The 21,165-nt window shown below is 45.5% G+C and overlaps 1 protein-coding gene across 7 annotated transcripts in view; it reads left to right on the forward strand.

The window, feature by feature from the left end:
* LOC138537634 (ADAMTS-like protein 2) overlaps positions 1-21,165 on the forward strand; it is a 678,742-nt gene that overhangs the window by 206,615 nt on the left and 450,962 nt on the right. For all 7 annotated transcript variants that reach the window (XM_069641465.1, XM_069641464.1, XM_069641470.1 and 4 more), the window contains exon 4: positions 704-806. In XM_069641465.1, the coding sequence (XP_069497566.1) occupies positions 704-806 (103 nt within the window). The remainder of the gene's footprint in view (positions 1-703; positions 807-21,165) is intronic.

Here is a 21,165-nt window from a genome sequence, read left to right on the forward strand (position 1 = left end):
CCCCCCCGACCTCTCTTTGGAGCAGTGAGGATGCCTTGCGCTTCGCCTCAATTCCCATAGGCGAGCAAGAGCATTAGCTCGGGAGGATAACTCAGGGGCAACATGCTCGCCTTGCAATCAAGACGGCATGGAGCAACACAGGTTCGATCCCCGGGTCCGTGCTTCGAAACCTCTGGGTATTAAGCGTGTTATAAATAACCTGTCATATCATTATCAATATGACTTTTGCCCTTTAGTACTGTTTTTCTTGAGAAAGCGAGAGCCTAGACCCCCTTGTATATGCCAAAAGGGAAACATATCAGAAGCAAGAGATGAGAAAGCGAGCATTCCAATAAGCTAGACGAGAGGTCTTCATTACAAAGACACGTGCAGTATATCCTACAGTCTTTGCCTCGCATAAGCAAGAAACAGTGTTAAAACATGGCAGGTTACAGGGCCTGTTCACAATAATACTGCAGTGACAGGCAAGGGGAGTACATAAAGTTTTCATTTCCCAATTCTCCTCCACACAGTATACATTTTTCACTCCCTCTTTCTCTGTCATTCCTACTTTCCAATGCTCCCCTGTGTCTTCCTGAACCCTGAGTAAGAAATCCTGGGCCCTGGATAATATGTCTTGAGGTGCTGAGCCTTTTCTCACCTGAAGTAGACTGACCTCTGCCCAACCCCACTTACAGTGGATGTTTTTCTTTTTTTTTTGCAGGCCTGCCCGATCGATTCCTCTAGCTTCAAGCAGCAACAATGCTCATCCTTCAATGGGAAGGCCTTCGGGAAGCACTACTACAGTTGGACGCCACTCTACCCAGGTCGGTGCAGGACACTGCAGTTGCAAAACATAACTTCCTGGGTTAAACTGCACATATATATGTATATGTATATGCCTATCCATATTTGTATATAGGTGTTTGTGTGTGCCTTAGGTGTATGTTTGTATGTATATGTATGAACATATGCGTTTGTGTGCCTTTGTGTTCCGATCCGTATGCGTGCGTGTCTTGTGAGTATACTGAGGTTGGTGTCTGTGTGAATAACAGTGCCTGCGTGAATAACAGTGCCTGCGTGTGTGTGTCAGGTATGTTTAACAATGTCATCTGTGGCAACCGTTCAACATCTGAAGTTCTGCCTTGGTGTCATAAAAGGCTGGATGTCCTTTGCTTACTTAATCTAAGTGCTCTTGAAACAGAATTTCTGTTATTTGCACCTTTGTGGCTTTCTTTTCCTAGCCAATCCATGGTCTCCTTACTGTCCTCACTAGGTATTCCCCACTAAAAGCCCAGTGGAAGCACTGTTGATGGTGTTAGGTAAGATCTTCAATTATATGATAAATCTTCCCCACCTATGTCAACCCAAGAACTTTTTTCTGGACTTGGTGATTATTTTTCCATGTTCCTGAGTGAGTGGAAATCATTTTCGCCTCTTACCCTTTCTTTTACTCTTTTTATGGGTGATATTTTTATGTCTCTCCCTAGTGTATGATTGAATGTATAGTTCCCTATAACTTTTGGGCTGAATGCATTTCACTATGGCAGCACACAGCACCTTATGTGCAGTGTTGCTGGGTTGCCCTTGAGGCTTCCTTCCCTTTTCTTTTTTAAACTAAGGTCTTTATTTAAATTTTTTCCGAATTACAATTTGCAGGAATAAGGCAACCAAATTGTCAAAACTCCTTGAACAAGACCCTCTTGCCACCCCCCACAGTAAGTTACACACTGCGACCATTCTACCAAATAGGACAGCAGGTCATTTAGATTAGAACAAAAGAACGAACTTCAGTGGCGGCACCGGGTCATTGCGTTCTCCTTTTACTTCCCCTATGGTTGTTGGGTTGGTTTAGGGCCAGCCCTTTCACCTCATACCTAGTAACATATTAGGGTTTAAGGTTTCAGCCTGTCACTACCCCATTTCAGGATAAAGGTTCCCCCACTCAACATGAAACGTCTCCACACAGTCATTAACCATAGACAACAGTTTCTCATACGTATATGTATCCTAGAGTTTGTTCATCCAGTTGTTTTCAGAAGGTATAGAGTTGTCTTTCCATTTCTGGGCTAGGGCCACCCTCCCTGCTCTCAGCATGGCGACAATAAGATTTGGGAATCTTTGCTCATACTGTTCTCGTCCGGGACTACCAGGAGCACTTGCAGAGGGGACAGGTCAGGAGCTATTCCCACTGTATCTTTAATCCAACTGAGGACTTCTGACCAGTAGACCTTAACCTTAGGGCAAGACCACCACATGTGGATCCATGAGCTAGTTTGACCACAGTGTCTAGGGCAGAGGGGGGAGGATCCCGGGAACATTTTGGAAATTCTCAGGGGAGGGAGGTGCCAACAGTGCAGTATTTTAAAGTTGTGCTCCATCGCCGAGGAATAAAGGTTGCCAGAGAACATTAGTTTATAGATTTGACCCCAGATCACTTCAGAAATTTCCCTTCCTGATTGTTCGGCTCAAGACTGCTTGAAGTTCTGCCTCCCTTCTAGTTCCGACGTGAACATCACTTTGTATATTTTGGACAGGATTCCCTTTCGCAAGGTGGCTTCGCTAATGACTTTCTCAAATGGGGTGAGTGGTTGAGAAATCTTGGAGAACCATTTTCAGTCGGAAAAATTGCCCTTGAGGCAGAGGTATTCAAAAACACTCAGTGAATTGGCTCCCGGGGTCTCAGACAGTTGAACGTACTCAATGAAGTGGCCCTCTGCTAACAGTTGCCCAGCTCTTTCTAGACCTTTGTCGGACCATTTTTGTGCGTAGCGGAAGCCCCTCCCACCAACCTCCAACGGGGATCCACACACTGAGCTGAATGGAGACGGCCAGGAAGAGAGGAGGTCATTGCATTTACCCTTTTTCCATAGATTACACAGGAGTGCCAGAGTTGGATGTTTCCTAATGTGGTCGGGGATAGCTTTTGTTGGGGACCGAGGCTTCCCTTTTTAATTACTCTTAATTTACATTGAGTGAACTACTGATCCCAAGGCCAGAGAGGGATTTTCATCCACTCTACATTTTATATGTGAGACCAGCACACTACCCCTTATGTGGAATGCTGTGGAGAAACATGGTATCCCCTTTCTCAATGACCTAGTAAAATGTTTTGTTACTGTGGCAAGCTAACTCTTATGGCTGGTAGCAGTGAATCTACGTTAATGACTTTAATGACTTTTTAGTTAATACTACACACAGGCTGTCAAACCAGTTGTGGTAATGCACAGAAGGGTCACCATACAGCTTTCTCTTTTCGCCATTTTTAGTGTACTTGTCGATTTTTGGGTCTTCCTCTGCCATTCTCGGTGGGGGAGGTCCTGGTTGAAGTTCTGTCTTGGGCTGAAACCCTTTGTGTTTCCTGCCGAGGCTCCAGAGTATCTGTGAAGGCAGGAAGTGAGGGAGGAGTCCAAAACCCTGCAGCCTTTTGTCTTCCGGTGTGCCTAGCAAAACCAATTCCCACAGGGGGGCTGGCTACCCTGATTGGACAGCCACCCATCCCTTTCTGTAAACTGTAGTGAGAGTTTACAGAAGTTGTGTGTGGGTTCCTGTTTAAAAGTCCGATTCAGGAAGCCAAAGACAAGTCGACCCAGTGGTCGAAGTGAGCGGGAGCGGTCGGGAGTGGTGCTCCTCTACTTTTCTAAATTACGTTTTACAGCTCCTATACTTTTATTTTAAAAAGAAACCATTCCGGAATGGTTTCGTTTTAAAATAAAAGTGTAGGAAGACGTTGCAGCTTGCATTTTCAGTGCACTGCACTGAACCTTCCCTTAAACAGCAGGTGCAAGTGTTTGGGGGTTTGTATTGTGTGTGGGATGGGGCGTGGTGATGAGGTGTGTGGAGAGTGGGTGCAGGTCAGCAGGGAATATAGTTCCACTACTTCTTTCCGTACACTTGGACCACTGAGTCGACCTCTATAGTGGAATCCGAAGAGGAAGATGACGAAAAGACAGCTGTAACTGATTCCATCTACTGGAGATGCCTGCTGAATATCTAGAGCCTGTTCTGACCCTTTATTCCATCTGACCTAGGAGACCCGAAGACGATGACTTTGACCTTTAGGCTGGTGAGACTCACTAGTCTTGAGAAGACCTGAAAAATGAGCCATCCTTCGACTTGCTGCGACCTTGCTGGGTTGCAAACCGCCAATCCCAGAGGACCACGAACCAGAGTGCAGTGCATGGTCTTCCAAAGTCCGATTTTTGCTGAAACTTTGGTGGACTCATGCTGTACCTGCAGAGACACGATTCGAATCCTTGAAGTCCCCTCACCGCAGTGCAGGACCAGATTAGCCAAGAGAATCCGACCAGCAATATCCGTTCTTCACCAGATACCTGTAAAAGGGTGCAAAAATGACCGAGACATGAGAAGCATTGAATAATCCTTTGTTGGGAGCTTTTTCTGTCGACTGCTGCTGCAAGTTCCCATCTACTGTCTGCTCTTTCGTCATCACGACCAAGAATCCAGGGACCAGGTCCTGTGCTGCCGCACCGTGAAAGCGTCCACGCAGAAGCTCTTCTTCTCTGCTGGGGTACTGTGTTGGCTTGGGTAATAAGTCCCTTATGTCTTGTGTCGATCCTGTGTGACTGAGTGGGTGATTCGTGTGTTTGGGAGTTCGCCCATGGCTAACGATGGAATGCATCTAGGGAGCCTTTTCCGAACTCTCTGAACACTTTCTACTGACTTTGAAGTCTGTACTTGTTGAATGAGAAATCCTCTGGAACTCTGACTTTCCTACATTTGAGCCTCATCCTGACCTACCTACTGTTGGCTCCTAGACAACTAGGGTCCCTCTTCTGTCCCTGAGATAACTCATGCCCTAGAATAGGGAAGGACTTTAAAAGTAAAAGCCTCTGTTTTGAAAAGATCACAAGTGTTGGAAAGTAATTACTTGTGTTACTTGTGTTAGTGTTGTAACTGTATCTCTGAAATAAGTTACTAGAGTGTCCTAAAGTTCTTACTTACCTTTGAGTTTCTCAAAAGTATAAGAGGTTCTCACTTATCTCTGAATTGTGTTTTACTGCTCTAGAAAGTAACTGAGTTGGTATTGTTTTATTATTCCTGAATGATTAAGTGTAAAAGCTTACCATTAGGGTTTACTCACCTTGAATAGCTGTTGCCATTCTTAAAGTGTACCATTGGGTTTTGCTTATCCTGAACTGCTTAGTGCATTTCTAAAATAGTCTTACATAGTTCTTACTTATCATAGAGTTGCATACTGCCCCTCTGAAAAGTCAGCTAGAGTTCTTACTTAACCTAGAATTGTGTTTCACTCTTCTGATGTTTTTCTGTTTTTTTATTTTATTTATTTGATTTGTTATACTCACCCAGGACCCGGAGTTATGTTGTGTTGTGAAGCGATTTGCTGACAGACATCAAACACCCGCTCCATTCATAAAGCCTGGTGATTCGGTGTAGCTGTCATCACGCTTTCTCACACGACATTTGGAACCATCCAAACAATCCCCAAGGTTTTTTGGCTCCTTTCGTGTTCTAGCATTAATAGGATCAGTGGCATTCCGTCTACGTCTCCCTGATTCATGGGCTCGGATTCATCCTGTTTTCCATATCTCCCAGTTGAAACCGGACAAAAGAAGCAGGTTCTGTCCTAAGGCCACAGCAAGTCCTCCGCCGATCCTTACTGCCTTAGGTCCAGAATTTGAAATGGCTGATATCTGTGACTCACGGTACCATCATGGACTGCTCCAGTACCTGGTGGACTGGAAGGGGTACTGCCCCGTGGAACGGTCTTGGGAACTTGCGGATGCAGTACATGCACCACTCTTGGTGAAGAGGTTTCACTGTGTTCATCCGGGTAAACCTGGAGGGACTCCCTCTAAGAAGGGGCATACTGTGATGGGATCCCCTGCTTTGAGCCATGTTGTCTTTGGCTAGCAGGCATTCCCTCCCACTAACATGGAGTTCCAGCCTGCCCAGAGTGACAGTCTAGCTCTTGGAGCAGGGAGGCTTCCGGATGATGACACGCCTCCTTTGATTGTCTCTGCCGGTATTTATGTCCGGAAGAATGGAGACTCCTCACGTAGCTACTATCGTAGGAGTTGCCCCACACTCTGTACATTCGCCTTAGGCTCTTGTTATTCTAAAGCTTAACACTTACCTACTCTCCCTCTCCATTCTAACCTTCTCTCTCTGTTTTTGCACTCATACCTCCCGTTTCTCGGTGTGCATCTCATACAAAACGCAGCATTCTGCATAGAACTGCCCACTCTTCGTAGTGGCTCTCAGTTTGATCCGCTTTCAACAGCATTCCCCGCGGGTAGGTGTTCTATTCTTAATCCGAGGACGTATTAAGTACCGCTGCAGCCGTACCCCGGCTCTCGACTCATAAAATTATTTCTGTTTTTTACAGGAAAGACTTAGGTACTGGGATTCTTGTGAATTATCAGGACTTAATCTCCCAGGATCCTCCACTTCTATTAGGACAGCAAAGTCCCGTCTCCTCAGGTTAGCTTCAGTCAGACACGCAGACTCTTTTCTGCCCCTTCTCATTCGTTGCTTATAATGCCTGTATTTGTCTCCTCTCATCAGCAATCCTGAATGGTACTAAATGCACATCTGCTTTCTGCTACGGCATTCAGGGGAAAGGTTTTCTTTCATCCATATTGTGGTAAGATATTCCCGTATAGGCAGGTTCCCTTTTCTCACCCTTGCAACCTACTCTGGACCTAATTATCTCTCCTCCTCCTTTTTAGTATTGCATAGAAGGGGTACCACTTGCTAGCCTTCACCGGCTGGAAGGATCCAGGACAACTTCAGCACTTCTCATCTCCCTGACCGAGTGACATCAAAACAGCGCTCCCCAGCAGGACTACCCAGGGTTTTATCCCCCATGAGGGTTTCCCTGGGATTCTCTCTGTGATAAAGCCCTTTTGTGCCGGATCACACAGGGATTCGCAGGAGGATTCCTATTATCAGCAGTGGCAGTGTCCACCGCAAAGGCTCAAGGTAGGTGATCTTCTGTACCTTAATTGACATTGAGGGTATAATATAGAATCCTAGCATAACACACGGCACTAAAGGTGTTTGTGTATGCTTAAGGTGTATGAGTGGGTTTATGTGTTTGGGAGTTCGCCCATACCGTTCGCACAGGGCTAACGCTGGAGTGCATCTGAAAAGTATCATTGGTATAACTAACTAGTCCTGTAATTGAAATAGAGTGAGAGTTTATGACCGATAAGGTTTTACTTACCTTGAGTAACTGCTGCCATTCATAAAAGTGTAACACTGGGTTGGGCTTACTCTGAATTGTTTAGTGTACTTCTAAAACGGTCTTACTTCTTACTTATCCATGAGTAGCTGACTACTGTCTCTGAAAAGTATCTAAGTTCTTTACTTATCTTTGAACTGTATTCTGAAACGTAATAGTGGTGTAACTGTATTCATTCCTAACAGAGTAATACGTTACTTGTGTTACAGAGTAATACTTGTGACAGTCTTGGTGGACCTAGGTGATTCCTGAAACTGAATAACACTGTAGGTTATTACCATTGCGAACTGCCTCCCTTGAATTAGTTTGTGTCTTTCTAAAAGTCTAATTATTTTGGTTTTACTCCCCATGAGCTGTTGCCATTCTAAATGTGTATACGTTTTACTCACCTTGAACTGCACATTGCTGCTCTATAAAAGGTTATACGTTGGTTTGCCCGCCATAGTATTGTGTTGGTTTTTATAATTGTGTTTATGAGTTATGATATAGTACTTACCTTTTCAAAGATTTATCTTTTCTGACATGTATATAAAATAAACCATTATTCTTTTTTTAAATCTTGTTTTCATTAGTATGTTCATCAGAATAACATACAAAAACACCCTGCCCCCCAACTCCCTTCCCTCACGACTCCACCCACCCCCGGGAAGCTAACAGTTTATTAAATAAGTCAATGATCTGTATGCTTTGCGGGCACCAGTTCTCACGAAAGTCCTTGTGCAAAAAAGCCCAGCACAAACTCCCAATCTTTCTTAAATTTCATTTGCTCCCCTTGTATTACATAAGTAACCCATTCCAGAGAAGCATAATGCCATATCTTCATTAGCCACTCTTGTTCTGTTGGGGCCATGGATTGTTTCCATTTTTGTGCTTTGAGTGACACGGCGGCAACCATCAGTATCATATATGCTTTCCTTTGCTTTTTTTTTGTTAAAACCGCGTGATCTCGTACATTGTATTGTTGACACTTTCCCAAAAAGTTGTAAATCTCAGGCACCCTCACCATATATGAACCCATGATCACATTTCTTTGCATCCCCTCCAACATTCCCCCGAAACATTCTTATAAATCTTGTGCAATTTCTCTGGTGTGAGGTGCCATTATACCATTACCTTAACCCACACTTCCTGTATCTGATTCGCCCGCATCAATTTTGAGATTCCCTTCCATACCGCCAACCATTGGCTCTCCATTATAACAATACCTGTGTCTTTCTCCCATAGCCTCATGTACCCCCATTACACTCAATTAAGTTATCTCTGAGTACCTTGTACAATGCCCCAACCACATACCTATCACATGAATTTGTGGTGATATATTTTTCAAAGGGGGATAGATCCCTTGTTATAAAGTGCTTTTTGACCATTAACCAATGTTGGAGTTGAACATGCCTCAATCTTTCATTTTCGTTCAACGAAAAAGGCCTGCTTACTTTGTTGAAATTTTCTGATCTCTTGACCCTCTACCATGTTGCCCATCTTCAAACATCCCGTTTCCTCCCATGTCTTAAATGCATCCTGCCCTAGTCCCGGAGTAAACTGGGGATTGCGAAAAAGAGGTGTGAAGGGGGAGGGAAATATAGTGATACCTGATCACTTCACCACCGCATCCCATACCTCTGCCATCAATGGTGTGATTTTGCACTTATACACATTAATAGGACGATCCCGCTTTTGACACCAAAGTACTTCCTGAAGGGGTTTACCAACCACTGCCCTGTCCATGTGCACCCACATTTTCCTTTGAACCGTTCCCTATTCATTCTCAATTGGGCCACCTGGTAAAAATATTTGAACTATGGGCCCCCAAACCACCTTAAGTACTGGTGACGTTAGTGTCTTCCATGCAACCCTGGATATCTTTCCTTGTCAAATATAATCCCTCATTATGTTATTGAGTGTTTTAAAACATTTCAGGGGGACCATTATCGGTAATGCCTGGAAGAAGTACAACACCTTTGGGAGGATCCTCATTTTGATTACGTTTATTCTTCCCGTCCAGGATATTGCCAGAAAATTGCGTATCTTGAGCCATTGTTTAATTGACGCCAGAAGAGGCCGATGATTTGCTCGGTACATCGACTCCAAGGAATCGGTTAATTGTATGCCCAAATATCTCATACCCTGTTCCGTCAATACAAATTGGTCTTCGTAACCTTCCCCATTTCCTGTTATTTTCCCTTTTTGAAATGTCATAATTACTGATTTTTGTATGTTAATTTTTAGGCTGCCACCTCCCCGAATTGTGTCAATGCTGTTGCTAGGGCTGGTAAAGAAGATGGTATATCGGTCACCGTGAACAATACGTTGTCGGCGAAGGCCATTACTTTATGGTCCTCTGCCCCAAATAGAATACCTTTGATTTTCTCCTCATTTCTAATTCTGGACAACAGTGGCTCAAGATGTAATGCATATAGTGTCAGCGATAACGGGCACTCTTGTTTGGTCCCCCGGGAAACCTCAACCTATTGGGAGAGATCTCCATTATTGGCTAGTCATAGGATTGGAGATTTATGTTTCGCTCTTACCATTTGCAAAAACCTAGGACTCGATCAAACGCCTTTTCAGCATCAAGCGTTATAGCCCCTGCTGATAATCCTGCTTTGTTTATTTTCTCAAGCAGATGACTCACCCGTCTAGTGTTATCAAATGTTTGCCTAACCATGACAAACCCGGATTGATCAGGGTGTATTAGTTGTGGTACCAGCCTTCCCAATCTGGTTGCTAATATTTTGCTATAAACTTGACATCTATATTGATGAGAGCTATGGGTCTGTAGGACACACATTGAGTCTTGTCCTTCCCTGGCTTTGGAAAAGCACGATCTTTGCATTCACTGGACGTTGCGTGTGCCTTGAAGTTCTATGTGGCACGTATAAAATTTCAAAAGACTTCTCATCTTTTCATACATTTCGGACCTCTGGGGCATGGGAAGGCCCTGTCCAAGGCTTCAATCTCAGGTGGCTCTCCGGTTGGATCATGCATTGACATCAGCTGGCCAACAGACTGTTGCCAGGCTGGCTGAGAGCCCACTCCACCGGAGCCATCGCATCGACGACAGCGTTCATATTTGGTGTTCCCCCGCTGGATATCTGTATGGCGGCTGTGTGGAGGTCTGCCTGCTCCTTCACGAGATTCTATTGTGTCGACAGGGATTCCAGGGAGGAGTCTGATGTCGGGCAAGCGTTACCTTGCACCCTGTTTGAATGGGGTGAGTCTGTTCCAGGGGTAAGTGTATTGCTTCTGTTGAGGCTTGCCACCTCCCGTGGTTGTGCAAGTGTACTGCTGTGTAATCGTATTCATGAGCATGTTAATCCATGTGGGTCTTATATGGATTCACAAGCAAACCCTCACTCCTTCCCTTTTGGCTCTTCCTTCCACTTTACATGCGCTACCAAATCTGAAGATGGCCACCAGGGGTGGAGCTAAGAAGGATGAATATCATTGGCTGGGGCAGTATGACACAAAGTGACAGCAATAGGCTATATACGCTGCATACAGTATTTAGCTCAAAGCTAAACTGCTTTACATTGCTGAGGATTCCCAGCCTGACGACAGGAAATATTCACAAGCATGTGAAGCCATGTAAGACACATGCTGGAGAACAAGAGTTACAGGTAAGTAACTTGTACCATGTGTAGTCTGGCATTATAGTGCAGCCAGTCTAGCCATTTCTGACTGTGGCATGACATTTTGTATCTGACATCTTTGATAAAGCAAGCATGATAGGTGTTATTATGTGGCTAGAATGGTATTTTGGGGCATCCAGTCTAGCCATTTATTACTGTGGCATGACATTTCGTACTGGGGATCTTTGCTCAAGCAAGCATGATAAGTGTTATTACATGTCAGACTGGCATTATGGTTCAGCCAGTCTAGCCATTTCTTACTGTAGCATGACATTGTGTACTGGGGATCATTGCTAAAGTAAACATGATAATTGTTATTACGAGCCTAGATTGGCATTTTGGTGCAGCAAGTCTAGCCATTTCTTACTCTGGCATGATATTTGTATTGGGCATCTTTGATAAAGCAAGTATGATAAGTGCTATGTGGCTAGAATGGCATTTTGGTGCAGCCAGTGTGGTCATTTATTACTGTGGCATGACATTTTGTATTGGGCCTCTTTGATAAAGCGAGCATGGTAAGTAATATTACAGAGCTAGACCTGCTTTGTGGTGCAGCCAGTCACACCATTTCTTACTGTGGCATGACATTTTGTATTGGGCATCTTTGATCATGCAGGCGTGGTACGTGTTATTACGTGGTTAGCCTGGCATTTTAATGCAGCCAGTCTGGTCATTTCTTACTGTGGCATGACGTTGTTTACTGGGGATCTTTGATAAAGTAAGAATGATAAGTGTTAATTGGCTAGGCTGGCATTTTGGTGCACTCAATCTAGCTATTTCTTATTGTGCATCTATGATAAAGCAAGCATGATTTATGTTTTTATGCGCCTGGACTGGCAGTATGCACTGACATGGGGATAGTGCCATATATTGGCAGAACCAGCATGGACATGTGATCTTATAGTATCATCACTGGCATTATGTGCAAAGCAAACATCAGAATGTTCTTACATGGGAATACTGGCATATATTGGTGCAGCCAGCATGGAAATGTAAGAGCACAGCCAGCGTGAAAATATTTTTGTTCCGGCATATGTTGCGTGCAAAGGCATCATGAAAATGCCTTGGAAAATGCTCCTGTGCACTTTTGGTGACTTGCAGCTATTGAATTGTTTCACGAGGTACCCCATAAAACCATTTGCAAACTTTCTGGCTTTTTACCTGTTTTTTCACTTAGGGTGTGCTGTATAATGCACCATTTTAACCCATTATTCAAAAACATTCTCAGAGGAGAACCCCCTCGACACTCCCTTGTCTAGTCCAGGCTCTAACGCTACGCTTGGTTACTCTGGCATATTTGTGGTAAATGTTTATGGCCCTCCATAAAAATGTAATTTGCACTGAGAGTGTCCTCAGACATTCTCATGGGTGAAAGCCAGCCTGTGCAATTCTCCACTGCTGAGAGCACTTGATTACATGCAACATACATTGGTCAGATCGATGCAATCCCCCCCTCCCAAGGAACATAAAAAAAGCCAGGTGGCTAAGTTACTGGTGCTTGGTCTGCAGAAGAGCAGTAATCACCAGGTACTGGGAGGTGGGGGGACATAGGAGACCGCAGTTCTGGATGGTGTTGGGGCTGAGGGGACTCTAACCACCATTATATAGGTTGCTGGTTGCCAGCCTAACCTAACCCCCCTGAAGAGGAGACCTTTGGTATCCCTACACTGACAGTCCTAGGGGTCTGGGAATGACACCTGGGGATGTTAGATAAGCATCCTTCTAAAACACACTGTTACCTTAGTAGTGTATTTAATGGATGGGGAAGTATGCATTAATAGACAGTGGAGCCAGTATCACATTGGTAGATCCAACCCTTCTTTGACCAAGCAGATCTGTTACAGGGTCCTGCAATGCCCACTAGGCCAGATAGTGGACTGATTCAAAGATTCCCAGCTTCCATTGTGTGTACCAAGTAAATGTCAAGATTGGTGTCTGCTGAAAATTGTCTTGCCAGGGGCTGTGATCACACGGTCACATGCCCCAAAATTACTTCCTGGTGATGAGTACTCTGTTGCAACAGAGGGGCCATTAGCAGTTGGAGAGGTGCGCCTGCTACCCAGCCGCCCGAGACAGACTATGCAGCCTACCCTGCTACAGATGAAGTGGAAGCTGTGGTATCTGAGGAAGATGGAAGGTCAGACCTAAGCGGCCTGTCTGAGTTGCAAGACTTCTTCCCTTCAGAGGACCTGACAAGAGGAGTTTTCACAAAGACCCAGAATACATCCCACTCTCGCTGGCCTGCAGCATCAGGCTCTGCTCCAGTTGTTCTATGGAGACGACTGGAAAAAACAAACTTCCGTGATCCAGTGCAGTCATTCTGGTTACTAATCCAGTAACTGAAGACCTCTGTGTGTGTGTGCCCTACAGGGGTCTAGGAGCTGTCACCAAGACGGATGACCACTCCTTGTTACAAGCTGACAATCCTATAGATCAGGTAGGTGCTGCAAGGTTTCTGAGCACCTTTGATTGAAACTTAGGTTACTGGCAGATTGCATTAACCTGCTGTGCAAAGGAAGACACCAAATTCCATACACCAGATGGCTTGTACTAGTTCAGGCGCACGGCCCTTGGCTTCAAGAATGCAGCTGTTAAATATTGGGTGCTAGTGGACCATGCCCTCGCTTCGCTGAAAGATTTCTGTGTTGCATACTTGGATGACAACATTGTCTACGGATCCAGCTGGGGAGAGCATCTGAATTACCTTAAGAGTGTTGCAGGTCAAGCTCACTACCAAGGCTACCCAGGGACAGGTAGAACAAAGCTCTATGGTCTATATTGGTTACTAGGTAGATGGGGTGGGGGATGCAGGATCTCCACAGTAGTATGCAGGTGATTCTTTGCTTGGAATCCCCACTGCTGAAACCCATGTGAGGCCTTTTCTTTGCCCCACCGGCTCCTACAGGAACTTACTTGACTAATGTGATGACTGTCGGACTTTAGCAGGCCTCTTGATTGTGCTTAGCACACACACGCTGCCCAAAAAGGTCATTTGGACTGAGAGTGTCCTCAGACATTCTAAGAGGTGAAAGCCAGCCTGTGCAATTCTCCACTGCTGAGAGCACTAGATTACATGCAACATACATTGGCCAGATCGATGCATCCGAGGCAGGGACGGGGCACAGTCTTGTCATAACTTAATGAAAAAAGCAGAGAACACCGAGAGATTTACATCAGTCACCAACATGTGGTTAGAGAGCAGAGATGCACCACTTTTGATACATAGCTTTATACTATAGTTTTGGGCTTTAAGGTGCTCAGACCTTATCTGACAAGGTCTCCCTTTAAGTTCCAAACAAATCTTGAGACCTAAAGTGCATGTACCAAGAGAATCACAAGTTCTCAGGTTGGTCATAAGCCTTCAATGGCTTGACTTTACAATTGAGAATAAGCCTGGTTTGGATCAAGGGAATGTAGATGGACCTTCTATGGTGCTTGCCCAACTGGAACATGTTGCCCATCCCTTTGGGGACTGATCCCGCTACCCCTGGCTCCCCACTGCCCACCTTTTCTCAATCTGGGGATTGCATGTAGCTGGGCATAAAGTTGTATGATGTAGATCTGGCATGAATCGCCTGAACCTTTTGCTTTTCTGAACTGCATCCACCAACCTTTGTTCCCTACGGAGTCCTAATGTAAGGACTTACCTAGGATGTGATTGTGTGTTATGTACCCATGAGGGACCCTCAGCCCCTCTAGGAGAGGTATACCCCAGAGGTATCCTGTGTTTCTAGTGACTTTGTCGATTTAGCTATGTTGACTACACAGGCTGGCGGCAGTTTTAATGTTATTTTATGTTATGTTATCGGTACTTGTATAGCGCACCGTCACCAACGGAATTGGTCCCCAGGCGCTCTGGCGGATCTGTAAACAGGAAGGGTGGGGTAGGGTTAGTCAGGAGGAGGGGAGAAGGAGAGTGGGAGGTGTGGTGTGCTGTTGGCAGCTTCAGCTCGGTATACACCGAGTGCTGGGCTTTGGTGCTGGTATCGGGTCGGATGAAGGCCTCGAGTGCTGTGGGTGAAGTTTGTGTGTTGATGCGGTGTGGTAAAGTGCGTGCGGATTGCTGGGAGAGAGATGGTTGTGTGGTTTTGTGCGGGTTTAAGTATGCAGAAGATTGAGGGTTGGGTTAGTGGGGTCTGTATCCAGGTTCAGGTACTTATGATTCCGCTAGAGTTGTATACCTGTGGGTTTGGATGTTGCTGGTTCCTGGTGGCCGACTCGATTTGTCCAATGTGTTTCTAACCTTCTTAGTTTGATAACCCGAGCACTATTCCTCCAAAGAGCCCTAGATGGCACTCTTTCGTTAGAAATCAAATAGTATTTTCACATCCAAGCTTTTCTGTGTGTTTACCCGAGAAGAAACACAAGAACGTTTGAATCTGGCAGCCTATTGTGTGACTTACTGCCAAACATTTGAAAGGATGCATGATTGCAATTTGTTATTAGAATTGGGAGTCTGCACTTAGCGTTCAATTTTCCAAAAAAATAGGATAATCCAGAGGCAGAGCCAGGATTATCAAACAATTGGGGCGTGGAGCAGTTGGCAAACCCCAAGCCCACAGAGGGAAGTGGGTTTGTCCTGGTCCCGGCCGAACGTGCTGGAATGACCGAGCATAGCAAGGGAGATCGAACGTAACAAGGGTTTACTCCTCCTCCCGCCCCCCCAAGAAATTATTTTTAAAACTGGGTTAAAATGGTGCTTTTTACAGTACATTGACTTTGACAAATTAGTCTGGATGGTTCAGGTGAGTCTCTTGCAGAAATGCTACAGAACTGTTCAGGTCCACCAGTTTCTGCAGGGTCGATTTCCACTTGAATGGAGAGTTTAAGCCTTTTACGTCACAGATTTCAGCTTCTGGTGAGGGGACACGACAGTTGTGATTCCGAGTTTTCTACAAAGGAGGGTGATCAAGGAGGGTGGATCAAGGTGAGTGTCAGCTGCCGTCTGGTTCCGCTCTCGCTTCACATTCCTGGTGCAACCGTGTTTACAACATTTTAAACCAAAACTGAACCACTGCATACCGTGCAGTAACTAAATTGGGCAGTTGGCCCCAATGACCAATGGGTGGTTCCATTCTCATGGTCTGGTTAAGGCCGTACGGAGACCAGGATGCTTATCACTTGGGTTGCCTCGGATTGGCCAGTCTGCAAACTCACTCTTAATAGCGTCGGACCGAGGAGGACTCGGGTCTGTGATTATTTATGCCTCATAAGAACTCCACAGATTTTCTTAATTTGCCCGTTGTCATCCATGGGTTAAGCTGAAGAGTAAGAACCTAAGAGGAATAAAGAATGCTTGTCTGTCAATCACTGAGACAAATAAGCCAAAAGGAGTTATGATGAATGTGGCCCAAACATAAAGGAAGGACTTTCCTGAGAAGCTGGGTAAGCCCCAGCACTGCGTCATAATGAGGGGAGGGCCAAGAGAACAGTGAGTGTAACCCAGTGAACAATAAGTGAGACCCAGGGATTCCAACCAGCTGGGTCGGGGAAGCTGGGAGACCGGGGACGCTGCTGTTTTGCACACTATGGAACAGCTGGCAAGGAGAAGGACCAGCTGTCTACAGTACATCTGACAGACTGGAGGACGCCGACCAAAGTCCCAAGAGGGATGCGCGAGCAGGGCCAGAGCTCAGCCCTAACACTGGCATCCCGGAGAGGCGAGATGCCAAAGACGGACTCGAGGAGGTCTGTCCAAGAAACGTGAACCCGAGTAGAGAACCGTATCAGAAAGATGGTGACCTGGATGGGAAATAGGTGAAAAACCCTTTAATTGCTGATATCACCGTCAGACACCAAAGCATGTCGGAATAGTGGCCAAAGAAAATCCGGAGAGCATTTTGGAGAGAACATGAGGAAGAAAGAGAGATCGCCAACCTGGTGACGTAGACCCCTTGTCCTGGAGGTAATGGGGAGAGCGGGAGACCCAGGAAACGAGGCACACATGTAAAAAGGGACAGAGATAGATATTATACCCTGTAAGCAATCCAAATATAATGGTTGGAGAAAGCCCCCTCATCCCAGTAAGAGGTACCACAATCAGAAGGTGTACGAGAATTTAAGACAGTCTAACAGGCTCACTGCCCTGTTAAAACAGAGTGAAAGAGATACAAACGCTGTATGCCATGGTTAGAATAGCCACCAAAAGTAAGAGATCGAAAGAGAAGCCAACGGGCACATGGCCCCACTAAAGCAGAGGGAAAGGGATACGAACATTGTATATACAGCCTGGAATGGCCACTAGAAGTATGAGAATGTGAGAGAAGCTAAGGGGTACACAGCCCCACTAAAACAGAGTGAAAGAGATACAAATATTGTGTGTCAAGACGAGGATAGCCAACAAACATATTACATTTTGTAATTATGAAACATCAGCACCTATCAGAGGACCACAGGAATTTGGGGAGTCCAATATCACAAAGGTGGGAGACAAAGAAGTGTCTTGTCAAGTAATCCTGAAGGGATTTTGACATTTGAAATAACACCTGAGAAAAGTACAAGAAGAAACAGTTTTCTTTATCAACGGGGAGAGTGAATATCATACAGAAGATAATTATAATTTCTAGCCAGAGACTATATCTGAAGATTGGGAAAACTATACGATTGTATACTAAAGGAACTTTGAGACTGAGAGCAAGTCTACTACAAGTTCAAAAAGGCAGAAGCCCACACCGAGGCTATTGTGCAAGCCTCCCCGTTTTCCTTTGGTTAGGTGTTTTCTAAAGTGGCAGGGCCAGCTAGTGGTTAGGATTCGGACAGAAGACTTTTACTTTGGACTTGATGTGCACCCTTAGTTTTAGTTTTGCTAGGTAGTGAACTTCCCTCATAGCGATAGGGCTAGTTAGGCATTTTTGCTTTTACTTTTAACTATGACCAACGTAGCTTGAGTCCTTTTTCTGGTTCACCACAGTGGGCAAATAACTAAACAGTACCTACAAGCTATGTGTCCCTCCTCACATGCCATTTCTCCCTATCTGTACTCTCATGTAATAGATTCGGCTTATAGGTGATGCAAGCGCCACCTAATAGCACAAACTAATTAGCAACAAAAGAAAACACAAACAGAGCTGGACATCAATTTTACATGGAAAAAAAGGCAACGGTTTCTCCCACTTTAAACTTCATTGGCTGCAGGAAAAAAGTATGCTAGTAATTCAGTCTTGCATGACCCCTTCATCTAAACGGCCACAAATTGGAAGCGAAACAAACACATGCTCAAACACTGGGAGGCACTTCTCCTCGCTGAGAAATTACATTTCAAGCAGGGCTATATTTTTCAACCAATGTTTTGCATCTAGCGCATAATGCGTTCAAACTTTTAAACGAGTAGTGCTTAATGAGTGGAACCCTGCATAAAAAAATAGCAATGCTATTGCAAAGCAATTCCAAAATGTTAGATTCAAAGGCACACAGGTCGAGAAGGAAAGGATATGCTTTCTCACACCTTCCCTGCCAGTAAGGTTTTTCGCATTTACAATGGTATGCATTTTTCAATGTTATTACGCAGACTCACATTTTTACAATTACAATGCGTCTAACCATCTTCCTGGTAGTCACAGCCAATGTATTGCTTGCAGTGATTGTAATTCCCCACCTGACTAAGAACAACACTGTGCACCCATGTGTGGGGACTAAGCTATGCCAGAGCTTTCTACATGTTTCTGCAGCCTCCATGCTGTGCTAGGCTGGTACAATAGGTTAATCTGAGTTACTGAGGCCTACTTGTATGCATATGGTGGAACTAATACAGAAATATCCTCTAAGCTTCCAAGGTGCTATGTCCAAATGTATCCTAGCTCGGCATCATATTTAACAGTGCCTTAATGACTGGAATATAAAGTGACAAATACAAAAAAACTTTACCATTGTTCCAATGGTGACGTTTCCACTGTTTGCAGGGCATGCCTCTTCTTCAATAATGGGCACCAATCCTTTCTGCTCAGACATACAAAATCCCCATACATGATGCCAGTGTCCTTACTCATTTGGCGATTTAAACATTGTGGGCCTGAGTTGGGCTGTATTGCCGGCTGTAATACCGCTGACTGTAATAGCCCTAGCACCGACCGGTCCGGTGGTATTTCCACCGGATCACAGGTGGGCCTTAACAGTAAATCCCCATTCCTGATTGGGTCCTTTGGATCCAATGGGGAATTTTCGGTGCTATTACTGCGGGCTAATACAGCTGGCTGTGATACCGCCGAAACCAGGGATTTTCACCTCCAGAAAATAGAAAATAGCTGGAGGGAAAACAGCCGATTTAGCGCCCAACTCGTGATAGGACCAGCCCTTAAATGCGGCGGTAATTGTCATGATGCCTACCCCCAGTCATCCGGACCAAGCCCATCATCCCCGGAAGCAGGCATCTAGACATTTAGTAAAACCTCAGCAGCCCCGGCTAGGGTCTATCTGGGTTCAGTCCTGGCGCCTTAGGCGCCAGGCTCATAATAGAAATCAGTCCTGGCGCCCAGGGCGCCAGGCTCATAGTCATTACTTACCTCAGGCAGACCATGCTGCAAATGACTCCAATCCAACATGAAGCCTGAAAGGGACTATTTTACTACAGGGACTATTTTTTACTCGGCTGTGGTTCTAGGGACTTCTTACCTGGGACTACTTTTGAGGCTATTTAAACCACGCCCGACCAGCAATACACGCTTCGCGTTATTCTGCATCCAGCAGCGTAACGCTCACCGTGCCTGCAAGTCAGCTTCCAGACCTCTGCCACGCCCGTCCTGAATCCGGAGCTCCTAGAGAGGAAGGAAAGTAGAGGCAAGGTTAGAAAATGAACTTTATTCCAGTTTCTCACCTGATTCCGGAACCATCACGTCTCAGCACCTGGAAAGGACATTCTTTCTACACGCGTCGCATCGCCAGCTGCAGCGCCGCGCCATACTCACCAGTCCTCAAAGCACCTTTCGATCCGGCGCTGCCTCCATCATTTCTTCGCCGGGCTCTGGCATCCGGGGACAAAAGAAATAACCAGGTGAGCCGAGAGAGCCAACAAATACAATCTCTCTTACCACCATAGACTTACCTGATTTACCACCGGAGGCATTATTCTTTAACTCTTCACATCTTCAAACGCTGCATCTGAAAACGGAGAGAAAACAACACGTTAAATACATGCATCATTTACTGGACAGCATCGGGTAATACAGACTCTTACCTGAACGCCATCTACCGCCAAAAGACCATCTTTTCTCGAACTCCACTGCAAGATAAGAAAGGAATGGGACAAGAGTGAACATCGGACATATTGAACTCTATGAACTCTATACTTACTGGTCTTCGCCAGGAACCTCAGACGCAACTCTCATCCGGAACTCCCCAACGCCTTTTAACCAGTGAAGCAACTGGTGTCTACGCACCCCTGCAATCCACGCAGGATGGAGAGCTCATCTTTCAAGAATATAAGATGAGAGTACTGGAAGGGGATTTCTGAGGTGATTAGTGGGGAGAGCAGGGAGGTGCCATCACTAGAATCCACGGGTGGCTAAATTCCTCTCTCCACTTGCAGGAGAATCCTTCTACGGGTCAAGCTGACGAGATTAGGAGGGCCAGTCCAGTCTGTCATCTCTGCACTACGCATCACGTTAGTGGAGGCCGCAGCAGTCCGGGTCCGACCGACGCCCCTGTGGGAGCCAGGTGAGCGTAACAGAACACGAAGCCTATCTACAAACACCCACCCGGGCGCTAATGGAAACCTCAGAAACCGACCAACTAGCCCAATTATTCTAGGAACTTAGGGCTGAAGTGCACTCTGCGCGCCAGGAAACTAATGCCCTCAGGAGGGAACTGATCATGTCAAAGGAGCGCACTGATGATCTTGCTAGACAACTGCTGCAAAACCAAGCTGGGCAAACACCGCTACCTGGACTCGGAGGGAATCCAACTCCTGTTTCATCGAGCAATCCTGTGCAAGTGGTCCTACCAGGGAGCATTCCTTTAGCTCCACCCGAACATTTTGCTGGGGACCCGAAAAGGTTTGCCGTGTTCATGAACCAATGCCGCTTGCACTTTTTATGCAGACCTGGAGCTTTCCCAAATGATCAAGTTAAAGTAGCCTTTGTACTATCATACCTTAGTGGTAGCGCAGCGGATTGGTCAATTCCACTAGTCAACCAGGATGACCCTCTTCTTTGGGATTTTCAGGGTTTTCAATTGAGCATGGAAAAACTATTTGCCAGACATTCACAAGGACAGGCCCTGGATAACGAACTTTTATCCCTAAGACAAGGTAATCAGGATCTGCTAACCTATATTGCAACCTTCAATAGGTTAGTGGTGGAAACCAGGTGGCATTATTTTATCGTGGATTTCGGGGTG

The sequence above is a fragment of the Ambystoma mexicanum genome, chromosome 1q, assembly GCF_040938575.1.
Source record: "Ambystoma mexicanum isolate Mex_15411 chromosome 1q, UKY_AmexF1_1, whole genome shotgun sequence".
NCBI lineage: Eukaryota > Metazoa > Chordata > Amphibia > Caudata > Ambystomatidae > Ambystoma > Ambystoma mexicanum.